The 12988-nt window shown below is 41.7% G+C and overlaps 1 protein-coding gene across 2 annotated transcripts; it reads right to left on the bottom strand.

Annotated features, from left to right (window-relative positions):
• Nucleotides 1-1977: 1977 nt before the first annotated feature.
• LOC131109087 (suppressor of cytokine signaling 6) lies at nucleotides 1978-12554 on the bottom strand. 2 transcript variants are annotated; one of them, XM_058060681.1, is made up of 3 exons: nucleotides 12361-12554; nucleotides 11662-11736; nucleotides 1978-10781 (listed from the first exon to the last, which is right to left on the bottom strand). In XM_058060681.1, exon 3 carries the CDS (start codon nucleotides 10652-10654, stop codon nucleotides 9053-9055), a length of 1602 nt encoding a protein of 533 aa, XP_057916664.1. In that variant the 5' UTR covers nucleotides 10655-10781; nucleotides 11662-11736; nucleotides 12361-12554; the 3' UTR covers nucleotides 1978-9052. The 2 variants fall into 2 exon arrangements, with proteins under 2 accessions (XP_057916664.1, XP_057916665.1); XM_058060682.1 differs by lacking the exon at nucleotides 12361-12554 and adding an exon at nucleotides 12185-12314.
• Between the last annotated feature and the right edge of the window lie 434 nt (nucleotides 12555-12988).

The raw sequence follows: 12988 nt of genomic DNA, 5'->3' as shown, positions 1-12988 counted from the left end.
ACCGGGAAACGCGGCGTCGCCCTTTTCAGAAGCACTCAATTTGCTCATCATGCTCGCCATCACGAGTGCTTTGGGTTTGATTCAGGAAAAGATTGCTTTGACCTTTGGAGCCTCGCTAAAGAAACACAGCGGGCTTCAAGATGGCACCTAAGTTCATTTGTTATTTTAAAAGCAGACAACCCGAGAAAAACAGCGACCTTGACGACCTTTACAGTACGTGTAAAAAAAAAAACACCCACCCCCACCCCACTGCTTCTCTGTTGTCACTATGCCGGCGGTGTCCACATTTATACTTTGTGTTATCAATTATTAGCATCAACGTTCATTTTTTTCTTGTTATTCTGCCCTTTTGCTCTTTGTATTTTTGCCAATTTTTTGCTTTTTTTACTGTCTAATTCGTACATCAATAATAATGGCAATAATGGCCCTTGAGCCGCAATTTGGACACCTTCCACCACTAACGCCACCATTATTTTTTTCAACTTGGGGGTAAACACTTTTTGAAAAAAAAAAATTTTATAATTGATTTGTAATTTTTTAATTTATTTTAAAATTTTGTAAAAACATTGCATATAGTTTTATGTTATTTAGAATATCCACATTTTAGATTTTCCTTTTTACATTATGTCTTTTGCTGTTTTTCCCAATTTTTTTAGTTTTTTAGTGTCTAATTTTTTGGCGAATATTGTTTATTCTGTATATTTAATTTTTTAAATATGTGTATTTCTAAAAATATTTGTATAATTTATTGTACTTTTCATATTTATTTTAATATTTTTATTTTTGTATAAAAGCACAAAAATGTAAAAGCAATATTAATAGTTTATAGTTTTTTTAAATATATTTTTGAATGTCCAATTTTTGATTATTTTTATTTTCTACAATGTGGCGTGGCCCCTCAAATGGCCCCCCCTGCATGTATACCTCATAGACAATTTAGCTTGTAATTAAAAGTATGTGTTACGCCCGTTTTTATTACAAATGTTAAGGAAATCAGAAAGTGTTTGGCTAGGCGGGGCTCCACATTTGAATTAATAATTAATATTTGATGAGTCGTTACTAGAAAGCAATAACGGCATACATAAAAATGCCACATGAGTCAATAATTTCCGTATTAAACAAACAATGATGTCATCAGAGGACCTGACACTTTGTTGGAATAAATCATTTCATCGGAACAAATCCCGCCATAAATTCCTAATGATTGCGCGGAAATCAAACAGAATTATTTCACTTGCGCTTGTTGGCGGTCCCTGTCGTCATTACTATTCTACGACCACTCTTACACATCCATTCTACATTATTCACCAACTGGAAACAATTGGGGAGCCCGGCATTACAGGAGAGCGAGTCATCCATTAAATGCTGAATTATGAATCTGCTGTGTTGTGCTACTGTAAGCACCACTAAGTGGAGAATTCCATTGATGGGACAGATTCGGGACAAATGGGACTAATGGGACTGAAGGACCTCCCTCCGAAAGAGCCTTTGGCTCAAAGGAGAAGGGACAGACTGACGTCGGGACGGCTGGCTGGAGACCATGTCAGTCGGATTAGCTGATGGGAGCGGTGAGGTGCTCCGCTTGGGCCCCGAATCAGCATCCGCTAACGAGCTCGCCCAAACACAATGGAATGCTCTGTTAAAGCACTCGGACACATAATGGGAATGAAAGGATACTATTTGGATATTTTGGAAATATAGAGGCTGCACTATACCCAAGTGGTTAGCACGCATGCCTCACAGCTTGGAGACCCGAGTTCAATTCCACCCTCGGGCATCTCTTTGTGGAGTTTGCATATTCTCCCCGTGCATGCATGGGTTTTCTCCAGGATTCCAAAAACATGCTAGGTTAATTAGCGAATCCAAATTGTTCATAGGTATGAATGTGAGTGTGAATGGTTGTTTGTCTATATGTGCCCTGTGATTGGCTGGCTGGCGACCAGTCCAGGGTGTACCCCACCTCTCGTCTGAAGATAGCTGGGATAGGCTCCAGCACCCCCGTGACCCTCGTGAGGATAAGCGGTAGAAAATTAATGAATTAATGGTACCTTTTAGGTGTTAAGTTGCTGTGTGATGAGGTAAATGTTGTTTGTAAGATGACACCATGAGTGAGACGTGCAGGCCTCACGGCTAGGAGACCCAGTTCAATCCCACCCTCGGCGCATGTTCTCCCCGTGCATGTGTGGCTTTTCTCCGGGGACTCCGGTTTCCTCCCCCTTTCCAAAAACATGCTAGGTTAATTAGCGACTCCAAATTGTCCATAGGTATGAATGTGAGTGTGAATGGTTGTTTGTCTATATGTGCCCTGTGATTGGCTGGCTGGCGACCAGTCTAGGGTGTACCCTGACTCTTGCCTGAAGACAGCTGGGATAGGCTCCAGCACCCCCCACGACCATTGTAAGGATAAGCGGTAGAAAATGAATGAATTAATAAATGCTAATATAGATATTTCAATAAAATAATGCATCTTAGCTTTATGATATAGGTAAACAAAATGCCTATTATTAGTATTTTCCAAAGATTTCAACTTATTAAAAAACTTTAATATTTCAACATAATGCTGCACAAATTTGATATATATTTTTTTTATTTTTGCTGTCATTCTAAAGATTAAAAAAAACCTGCGGCCCCTGTGCCACACTTTGGCCACCCCTGATTCCCATTAATTTGTGTCAGTGTGTGTACGTGTCTGGTCATTCTAAACGCCTTCCACACCGCAAACTCTGGCACTGGCGTTGATTCCTGATTTATTCCCAGCAAGCAACAGGGCTGTAAATATTTATTTGGCTTTTGATGACTATCAGTCAGTGATGTGAAGCAGCAATAATTAGCGTACATCTGAGCGACTGGATCAAATGCAGCCTTTCCCCTCAAGCTGCGACTAAGGAGATGAGATCTTTGAGCCTCGCATGAACAAGACGCGTGGCCACTTCACTTGCATGACGAGAATTTCATGCTTTCTAACAGCAAAGACAACTAGCCCGAAACAATAAGCAGCAATAGCCGCATGTTGAAACACTACTCTGTATTAAATATAAAACATGAATCACTAAGAAAAAAACATCCCTCCTGATTACCCAAGTACTTGATGGAAAAATATGAGGCAGGTTCCCAATTCCGAATGATCCCATGTCCATTTTCCGATGCCGGCCACCTGTTCCCCGAGCCCCGTCCCTGCGCCCTTTGACCGCCAAGCCCTGCCCAAGCGCTCGCTGCTGGTGTGATGGATGGACGCACGACGGAGACGAGATGCTGCACTGTCACTCTCAGATTATTCTTAGAGCCACCGCTCCCCGCCATCACCACTAGCAGGTAACGGAATAATCGGAATAATCAAGGAAGCGTACATCCCAATACAATAGGTAGACAAAAATACCGTAGTTACGAAGGAACTGGTGGGCGGGTCTTAATGAGAAGAAGTTAACGACATATTGAAACATGGCCGTCCATGTGATGTCCTTCAGAGACTCAAGAATCGCCTTGACAGATTTTCAATCACACCTCAAACTTGCCAGCGTGTGTTTTTTTTTTTTTTTTTTTTTTCTCCCCCCGCCGCCAAATCGCCCTGACAACCCGCGGTTGAGGCCATCTGGAATCGCCATTTTGAGGTAATTAGGCATGTGGCTCCTTACAGAACCTCTTAGTCTTCACTATGGGATCCATTTTGTTTGAGGGATTCTTTGACTTGGTGAAGACGGGCACGTTAATAAATAAATATTATAAATATTACAATGCGGACGATCAATTCATGGTAAATAAGAGCTATTATCGATACTAGTTCTTAGTGCTCATATGCTATATATCAGGACTTGCACCACATTTTCCATATTTCAGTATTTTCTGCTGCATTTTTCCCATTGAAAAACAAAGAGCCTGGGTCCATTGTCGCCCCCTAGTGGTGAAAATTCATTTCACACTTAACATTCCAGTAAATACTACAACAGTCTGCTTGTTCTGCACAAGGCGGCAGCTCGCTGGTTGTTGGTTCGATCCTCGGTTAGTGAATATATTTCTACATCTGGCATGATTCATCACTTCCACACATTCGGTAGAGTTCGTAAACATCAGCTAAATACGATTAAAATACGAATAAATTACGAATAATTAGAAAATACACATTTTTAACATGGGAAGATGGAAATATATTTTGGAGACAATAAGAAAGTAATGGAAAGACGGTGATAGCGCCCCATAGAAACCATCAGCAGCATACCATAAATCCAACATACCCCCGTAGGAACCCAATAATCACCAGGATGGGTGGCTGTTTCAGTAGGGACCTGATGCTGAAGAAGGCGGTCCCTTGTCTAACAAGGCTAATTGGGCTTTAGAGACTCCTAATGCATGATAAATAGAGAGGAAGTGTGTGTGTGTGTGTGTGTGTGTGTGTGTTGAGCATCTCAAACATTTCAGTCAAAGACATCTGTTGCCAGCAGGTAACACTGCCTTCATCATTACCGCCCAGGCCCACCCATGTTTTCCTGGCATGACCATTTAAAGCGATATATATGTTTCCCGGGTAATTCAAGCTGTCAACATCATCCCCAGTTTGGAGGTGAAAAATGGACGCGCCACGCGGCGCACCAGATGGCAGGGACGGATCATTAATCTGAGGCGGCAGACGTGCGATGGATGGATTCTCCTGAGTAAACTCTTTCAAAACCGAGGAGCACCCTCGGGGAAGGAATTTTCTCACAAGTCAGTAATTTTGTCAAGGAAAGAAAACAAACATTGTCGGCGGCGACTAATGTCTCACGATCAGGAAAAGCAGTACGACAAGCTAACGTCTGTTTTCACAACAAAGCCGAAATCCCCGCCGCCCCCCCCTAATCTTGCCTGGAAACCAAGTTTACTTTTTGACGAGTTAAGAAAAAAAAATTAGCCAAAAAAGTTGAACAAAAGCAATATAAAGGTGCCTTGGTTATGTCATTCATCGTTTCCAGAAGGCCGGACTTAAACCAAAACGGACTCTAACCAAAGCAAAGTTTCCCATAGAAAGTAATGTAAATGCAATTCATCCATTCCTGATACACAAATGTCAACACAAAATTTTATAGACAATAATATTTTTACATGCAGAAAATGATGCAAAAATAACTTAATTTTACCTTAACCAAAACGGACTCTAACCAAAGCAAACTTTCCCTTAGAAAGTAATGTAAATCCAATTCATCCATTCCAGACACACAAATGTCAACACAAAATTTTATAGACAATAAGATTTTTACATGCAGAAAATGATGCAAAAATAACTTAATTTTTCAAAACAATTACATAGAAAATTTCAAATTATGACTATTAAAAAAAGTCTTCATATTTCAACTTTATGCGACTAAAATAATATTTTGCCCTAATGTTAGGATTTATACAGAATGTTTCCGTATTTTGACTTAGCTGTTCTTGCAGGCTGCACCACAGCTTTAGGACCTAATATGATTAAGTTGGGCTTAACTAACCAGTTGTTTGTTTTTTTTTTTTAAAGAAGTCAATGTAGGACAATGAAAATGAAGTACTGGCAAACAAATAAATACTTTTTAGAATATAGTTTATTTATAATTTATAGTAGGCAGATACAAAAACTCTTAAACTGTATCCAAAATGTGCAATAAATCACTGCTGATTAAAAAAAAAAAAAAAAAAAAACATTACAAAAGGCCGTCTACTTTGGAAAGTGGACAACCAATGTAAACTGCTTTCAACTAGTACTTCTAGAATGTTGACTAATCACTACTAATGCTCTTTTCCACTGAACTACGGTTAACAAAAGGTGTTGCTCTGAGACTCCCAAGATGACAACACAAGTCAATGTGTGTGTGTGTGTGTGTACATGGAAATTGGCGACATTCTAGTTCCCCGCTGTTTAACGCGAGAAAGGCAATCATTTCTGTAAGCAGCACAAATGTGTAGACACACGACAAAGAACGTCTTGTACCAATATATTCACATGAGAGAGGTCAACAGAACAAGGAAAGGGGAGGGCATTTCCAAAAGAAACGTCGGAAAACAATCGCCTTCATTCATGGAGACGCACGGAAAAGTGGTGACGCTTATTAAGTGCGGAACGGCCAATCACACATGGAAGTCATGGACAAAAAAAAAAAAAATCACAGCATCGACACTTTATGAATAAGGGTTTCCGCTTCAATAAAAAAAAAAAGTCTTTCGTTCTCATTCATGTGCCCCCCAAGTGGACAGGATGCTGGTGTCTCCCTCTTTGTCGCACACAAACAAAATACAGAACAACAAAAACGACCACCATGCAACGGGACGGTTCTTGGCCGGGTGTAAAACCAGAGTATCCGAGTGCAAAACCAAGAAAAATTCTTCCAATATTCTAATCCAAACAAGCACATTCCAAAATGACGCTGAAAGTCAACGACCCCCCCCCCAAAAAAAAACGGTGTTGGCGGAAAAAAAAGCACCCCGGTACACAGCTTAGCATAGCCTAGATCCTTCATTCCCACGCAACTCCGAGCTTTCAAAAAGGCTTTTAACATGCAACACTATTCAACTCCTGGTTAACTTCCTCAGACACCAACATTTCCTGCTAACTACAACTCCGCGCTCACAGTCCACCAAACTCTGTCTCCAAATACTTTTAAGGACGCTAGTGTCAAAAGAGATGCGCATACCTAATGTGAAAACAACAATTCCCTGTCAAGGTATCCGTATAAAGCACTTGTGTAGTGAAGTATGTGCTTTTCCCTTTTCCTCTGGAGAAACTACAGAATGACACGAAACCCTCGTTCCTTTCCGGTTGCTAACGACGCCGAGCAGCTGGAATGGAGTCGTCATAAGCCGAGACCTTGACGTGGCGCCCAAATCACTTTACAAGGCATTCATTGGATCAGGGTCCACAGGGTGAAGGGTAAAAAAATACTGCCGTCGCAACAAACAGATTCAGGTTCACGTAAGAAAACTTTTCACCTTCTGTGAAATCTACACTCGATGAGGTCGACCGTTGTAGCCTTCAAAACACGACGTACGAATGACAGCAAAAGGTCTTCACTCTGGCTGTTGTGAAGCTTTTATGATATAATAGTCCTTATTTTTTTATGCTCATTTGTACCAATTAAGGGCTAATATCTAAAGGCCTACATTGTTGTCTTCTAGTAAAGAGCAGTGGTTCTCAACTGGTGGGTTGCAGATCTGTTGGAGAAGAGTGGACGTAAAGAGAGAGGCAGTGTTGCGTCACCTTTGAAATAGGGGTGTCCAAAGTGGGGCCCACAGCAGCAAAAATTGGGGAGAAAAAAAATTATGAGAATATATTCATAATGTTGTGAGGGAAAAAAATATTTGTGGGAATAAAGTAATATTATGAAAAAGTTGAAGTTGAAATATTAAAGAAAAAAAATATTTTCTAAAGTTGTCAAATGATGAGAAATTTTTTTGGAAAATTGGGTTGAGAAAATGATAATACAGTGAAAATTTTATGGTAGTAAAGTCAGAACAGACAAGAACAAGAACATGAAAAAAAATGGAGGGTGAACTGACTATGAAGGGAAATTAATTACATTTGAAAAAAATAAATTTCCTAAAGTGATGATTTGATAAGAAATATAAAAAAATTAAATAAGATATGCGAGTAGTTCAAGTGAAGTTGGTAACTGAAGTGCAACCAGTTGAGAAGCACTGGTCTTAAAAGACCAAATATCGACATGAGAATTAGACCTACTCGGGCATACGCTTGCATCCGTGTGGTCTGAGACTTTATTTTGAAAGTGAATCCCAAATAATGAATTGTAGCTCACACTGTGAAAAACATTGCTGTTTCCAAAAACAGCACGACATTTAAAAAAAAAAAAAAAAAGAAAGTCCAGCATCATCAGTACCGTTTGACTTGCATATACTGTAATATTTAAAGCTTCTTGTTGAAAGAAGAGCTTACATTCTGGACCACCGTGGCTACTCGGACATGTCACACTCCTAACAGACAATGAATGTTTTGTTTTTGTGAGGACTCTTCACATCTTCAAGTCTATTCTTGTACAGCTTTGTGCTTTCTCTGGTCCGTGTCGCATGTCACCGGTAGCAGATTAGTTCATGATGGGAAATACCTACAGCAAATACGTGGCATTTGCCAATCATCTGTTGAACGCAACCAATGCAGGCCGATGTCAAACTCTCTTCTCTTTTTAACCAAAGATGCTCACAACTGCTCCATCTGAAAGCAATGACCGGATCTTAATTTCACAATATATCAATCTATAATGTAGAAAGGGAATTTTTTTTGTTTCTCCATCCTGGAAATTCAATGTACAGGTGGTCCTCAGGTTACGGAGTTTTGCTGTTACTGTTATAAATTCATTAAAAACACGGTCCGTAAACACTCGACTCGAGAACTAGTTACAGCACATGCGGTTTATCCAATTAATCAACTATTTAGATATTCACGTCATCGTTTTTAATTCCTTATTCATAAAACACAGCTTTGCCTATTGAATGAGCTAGTACGGACCAAACCACCCAACTGTTTGTGTTTGGTTCATATTGATTTGGTCTGTCAAAGGCCTGACCGATTACTCGATTAATTGACTAAGAAATAATCATTGGTTGCAAGTCTAATCTTATCCTTGAGCATGTTATAGCATCTGCCCCTTGGGAAGTGACAGTAATGACTATGTAGTGCAGAGGTCTATTGTTGTCTGGAAGACCAGAATTAGTATGCTGTGTCAACTATATGAACTATCCTCCCTGAATTTTTTATTTTTTTAATGATGGTTTCATTTCATTCTTGTGTTTAATCTTTCCATAAGATATTTTATATGACTATGTGTTGTGTGTACAATGGGAGTGATGTAATTTAGGTACAAGATGCGACTTACGTGACAGTCTAAGAACAGAAGTGCTAACCGGAGGACCACCTGTCATGTATAACTCATGTCAGCACTTCATTGTGAGGGTTTGTGTGTTGTGTTGTATTGTGTTGTGTTGACCTCTGGACCGGACCCTCCGCACAGACCCAATCACCTCCGAGCGTTACTAGTGTGTAAACCTGGTGTACACTCAACTGAACACAAAAGTGCAAAATTGCCACCACTGTTGCGTGTCCTCAGTAGTGCTTCTCCTGCAGGTAATCTTTCATCTTGTTGGGTAAGGGCAGTTTCTGGATCAGGTCTATCCTGGTGTACTGTCGAATGACAAAGCGACAAAGGTACTGAAGGGAGCGCACTTGCATAAACCTGGAGACGGGGTTAGTTAGTCTGACGGGGTAGGTTGCGGACCCTGGTAAGCGAGACCTGGAGTAACAAAAAGCACCGTTCTCAGAGTCTTTAATAGAATGTTCAATCAGGTCCACGATGGACGTGTGTCCCTCCACGTCCGGCTGCTCGTAAAAGCTGAAGCGTCCGTTTGAGTGTTCGATGCGGGTGTGAAGTGTTTTGCCCTGTGACCTGAAACTCAGGCTGAGCAGGTACCTGTCGTCCGAGCTGTCTCTGACCAAAAACGAGCCGTCGGCTAAATTGATCAGCTTTTCCTCAGCCTCCCAGCGCGTGATGGGGCCCCAGTACCAGCCCTGCCTCGCCAGCTTCTTCAGCTCCTCGGTCAGGCTGGTCACCACCATCGGCCCGCTGCTTTGGACCGAGTCGTACACTCGGCTGACACCTGGGGCCGAATTGGGGTCAAAGTTGAGGTGGTGTCGAACTCTCTCGGCGACCTGGCTGTCTGAAGAGCTGAAGCCTGAAAAAGTCCTGGGGATGTGTCCGTTACTGGTCATAGGAGGCAGGAGGGGCGAGAGAGGAGGCGGGACCTCTCCTCTCGAGCTTTGGAGCATGACGCCAGCAGAACCGATAAGAAGACTATTCACTGAGGTTTCCATAAAAATATCTGGAGGCAACGCGCCAACCATCTCGTGTTCCTCGTGTCCCTGGTCCATCAGGGGGGACCCGTTGTCAGCCTCAGCCACCACCTCCATAGGAGACGAGCTGTCCAGACAGAAGGAGTGGGACCCTTCTGGGTACATTCCCTCATCTAAAGGCATTGTGTATTGGATGTAGTCCTGGGGCGTCAACCCCAGCACCACAGGCACGTCATTATCATCAATATTGAGATGCAGCTCGCCATTTTGGGACTGTTTTAAGGATTCTGCTTGGTCCTGAAAGAGTCCATCCATCTGAAAATCGCTAAATTCCTTTCGGACGCCATTTAAGTTGGGGCTGGGGCTAGGAGAGTGAACCATGGCTTTAACTTTGACCTCCATCTTAATACAGCCGTCGTCAGAGTTGACTGGCCGCAGAGGCCACGGCGAGGGGCTGTAGTGGTGACTCCGTAGCGACCCAGATCTCAGCGGCCTCTGGGCTTTCACCTCATTGAAGCTAATGGGCACAGAAGAGGAGGAGAAGGAGTCCTCGTCGTCCGCCGAGCCAATGGCGGAGGAGCCGGCTTTGCCCTTGGTCTTCTGCTTGGCGGACAGCCTCCTCTTCAGCGACCCCATAAGGCTCTCGCTCTTTGAGCGGCTTTTATTCTGGCCACCTTTGTCCTCCTCGCCACCCAGGTCACACACAGAGAGGTCTTTGGTGTAGCAGCCACCAAACAGTGACTCGTCCTTCGAGAACTCCGTGGCGACCGGGGGCTGCTGGAGCATGACAAAGTCGCCCTCCTCTTTGCCCTTTATGCTCAGGGACTTCCGAATGGTCTTAAGGCTTATCTTCTTCATTCTGGCGGGCCCTCCTCCAAAGTGGGGGGCCTGAGATGTATCTCCTTTTTTCCTGATGAAAGTACTATCCGCAGTATCCTCTCATCAGGTCGCACACAAGTCATGCATACACTGGAGCCCCCAAACCCTTCAAAGTGGAAAAAGAAATGCACACAATGAAACTTTCGTACAGTAAAAATGAATGGCCGGGCGGTTAAATTTTTTTTCCCATGCATTCTGATACCATCCAGCATTCGCTCAACATCAATAGTTAGGCCCCACCCAAATACTACACACTTTTGTGCTTGGTTTGTACAGACTTCTGATTGACCAATATGGCCATGACAGGTGAATGTGTTTTGGGAATTTTATTTTTTATTTTCTCCAACACCAGAGTTGGGGAAATGTGCGTTTTGGAAAATATCTGCATTATGTGAGGAAATAGCCTAAATCTAATGTAATCTGATGAGACACAGATACATATTGCACACAGATGGATACTTCAGGAACAATAATCCAGTGACCATATGCTTTGCACATAATTCACAAAGCTTCCAACATATGGAAACAGACTTATATTCATTTGAGACAATTACGGCAACAGTGAGAATTACACTCGGTATTTTTAGTGCATAGGTTGCGACTCGTTTGTGCACGCAACATATTAGTGATGTGTCGGGAAGTGATAACATTAGCGTTGTTTCCTCACAGACAGCATGTTGCGAAACACACAGAACAATCCATGTCTGTTACAATGTGAACGCCGCATTGTTGCACGCAAGCGTGTGGGTCGAGAGTGGTTTAGATGAAATACATTGTCTTTATTCTATTATGAGGTGGTTGTGGAGTGCACGGCGGCCCTTTTAATCGGGGTATTAAATATCCCCCACTTATACTTTTAGCATACGTGCACCCAGCTCCATGTATTTATATAAGATTAACCTTTTAGCCATTAAATGCCACAGCTAACTAAAGTCTATACTATGCAAAATAAGAGCTTCCTACGTATCACCTGATTGATTACTCACCATTATGAGCAGGAAAATGTTTCCTTGGCTTGTCTGGATGGGTCAAGTTCCACTTCGGCCACCTTTCATTTGATGCTATAAAAAAAACAAAAACAAAGGAGATCTTGTTATCATTGTTGAAACACTTCATGTTTTGTAGAGCATTTTATTACCACAACAGGTTAATAACGCAACACAGTAGAGCATAGTTTGTACTACCATACCCCTTGACTGTGCTTATTATTGAAGTAGCCATAAGGTTTTGTCCGAAGATAGCCTAGCCTAGCCTAGCCTGGCCTACGCATTTAAGAGGCATACCCTAAGCTTAGTTACATCTGTGTGAGTGGCGTAGTTGTAAAAATAGTCACAGTTTTATATAACAACGTAACAAAACATAAAGGGAAAGCAATGTTGAAGATAACCTGTCAATACAACACATCATACGACACTAACTAGCATGACAGCTACACAGCTAGCACGTTTGCTCCCACTGTCGGCGTACATTTTTAAATAACTCCGCGTTGGATAAGCACAAGCTATTTACCCCGACTTCCAGTTAATGATGAATAAACCGGAGTTTGTCTTAATAAAGCTTCGCAAAAGGCTCTCTTTTCCATATTTGTCGGCTAACGACACCTAGCTTGGCTAACGCTAGCTCGCTGCTAGTGATACCTAAGGCAATGAGCTAGTTTTCCTAATGTCGCCAATGTGTAACGTTACCTTGCCGTTATTCTGCCTCCGAGTGACCGGGAAAAGCGTCCGCATTTACCATCTCCGGGGTGGTACTTTGTTTAAAAAAAAGAAGAAAGAGGCCGGTGCGATATATGCCCAAATACAATGACACAATAAGGTGACACCTTTGTGACTGACTAGGTTAGCACACTTGAGTAGCTCACGGCCTCTTCCTTTGTTGCCTGTTGAGTTGTGGCTGGCAGTGAACGCATCACACAGACGCTCCATTACATTTGGAAACAATTTCACAAAAAAATAACAATAAAGTATATGTTTTGCGCAGATTATTTAAAAAAATATGGTTGTCAAAATTAAAAACACTTAAAACACAATTAAAAACACAAAACATAAAATGAAACAATTTTCATGTGATTAATTACATATTGAGCCGCATATAAGACGACCATACTGCTTTTAAGGCCCATTTTTTTGGGGGAAAAAATCATCCTTTCAACATCAGCAAAACAACAAATAACAAATCACACATATATATGAAAGATTCCTACAGTATTTACAATTGAATGCTCAGACGTTTTGTGGTTACCAATGTACTGATATAAATGAATTAAAAACAGAATTTTGCTCAATAAAACACATTCTTGTGAAATTCCAACTT

Source organism: Doryrhamphus excisus, chromosome 21 (genome assembly GCF_030265055.1).
Source record: "Doryrhamphus excisus isolate RoL2022-K1 chromosome 21, RoL_Dexc_1.0, whole genome shotgun sequence".
Lineage (NCBI taxonomy): Eukaryota > Metazoa > Chordata > Actinopteri > Syngnathiformes > Syngnathidae > Doryrhamphus > Doryrhamphus excisus.
Note: the sequence above shows the minus strand (reverse complement) of the source record. Positions and strands in the feature narration are given on the sequence as shown.

What these genes read in the sequence shown, in the direction of transcription:
- LOC131109087 (XM_058060681.1), bottom strand. Translation starts at nt 10,654, where the DNA reads ATGAAGAAGATAAGCCTTAAGACCATTCGGAAGTCCCTGAGCATAAAG.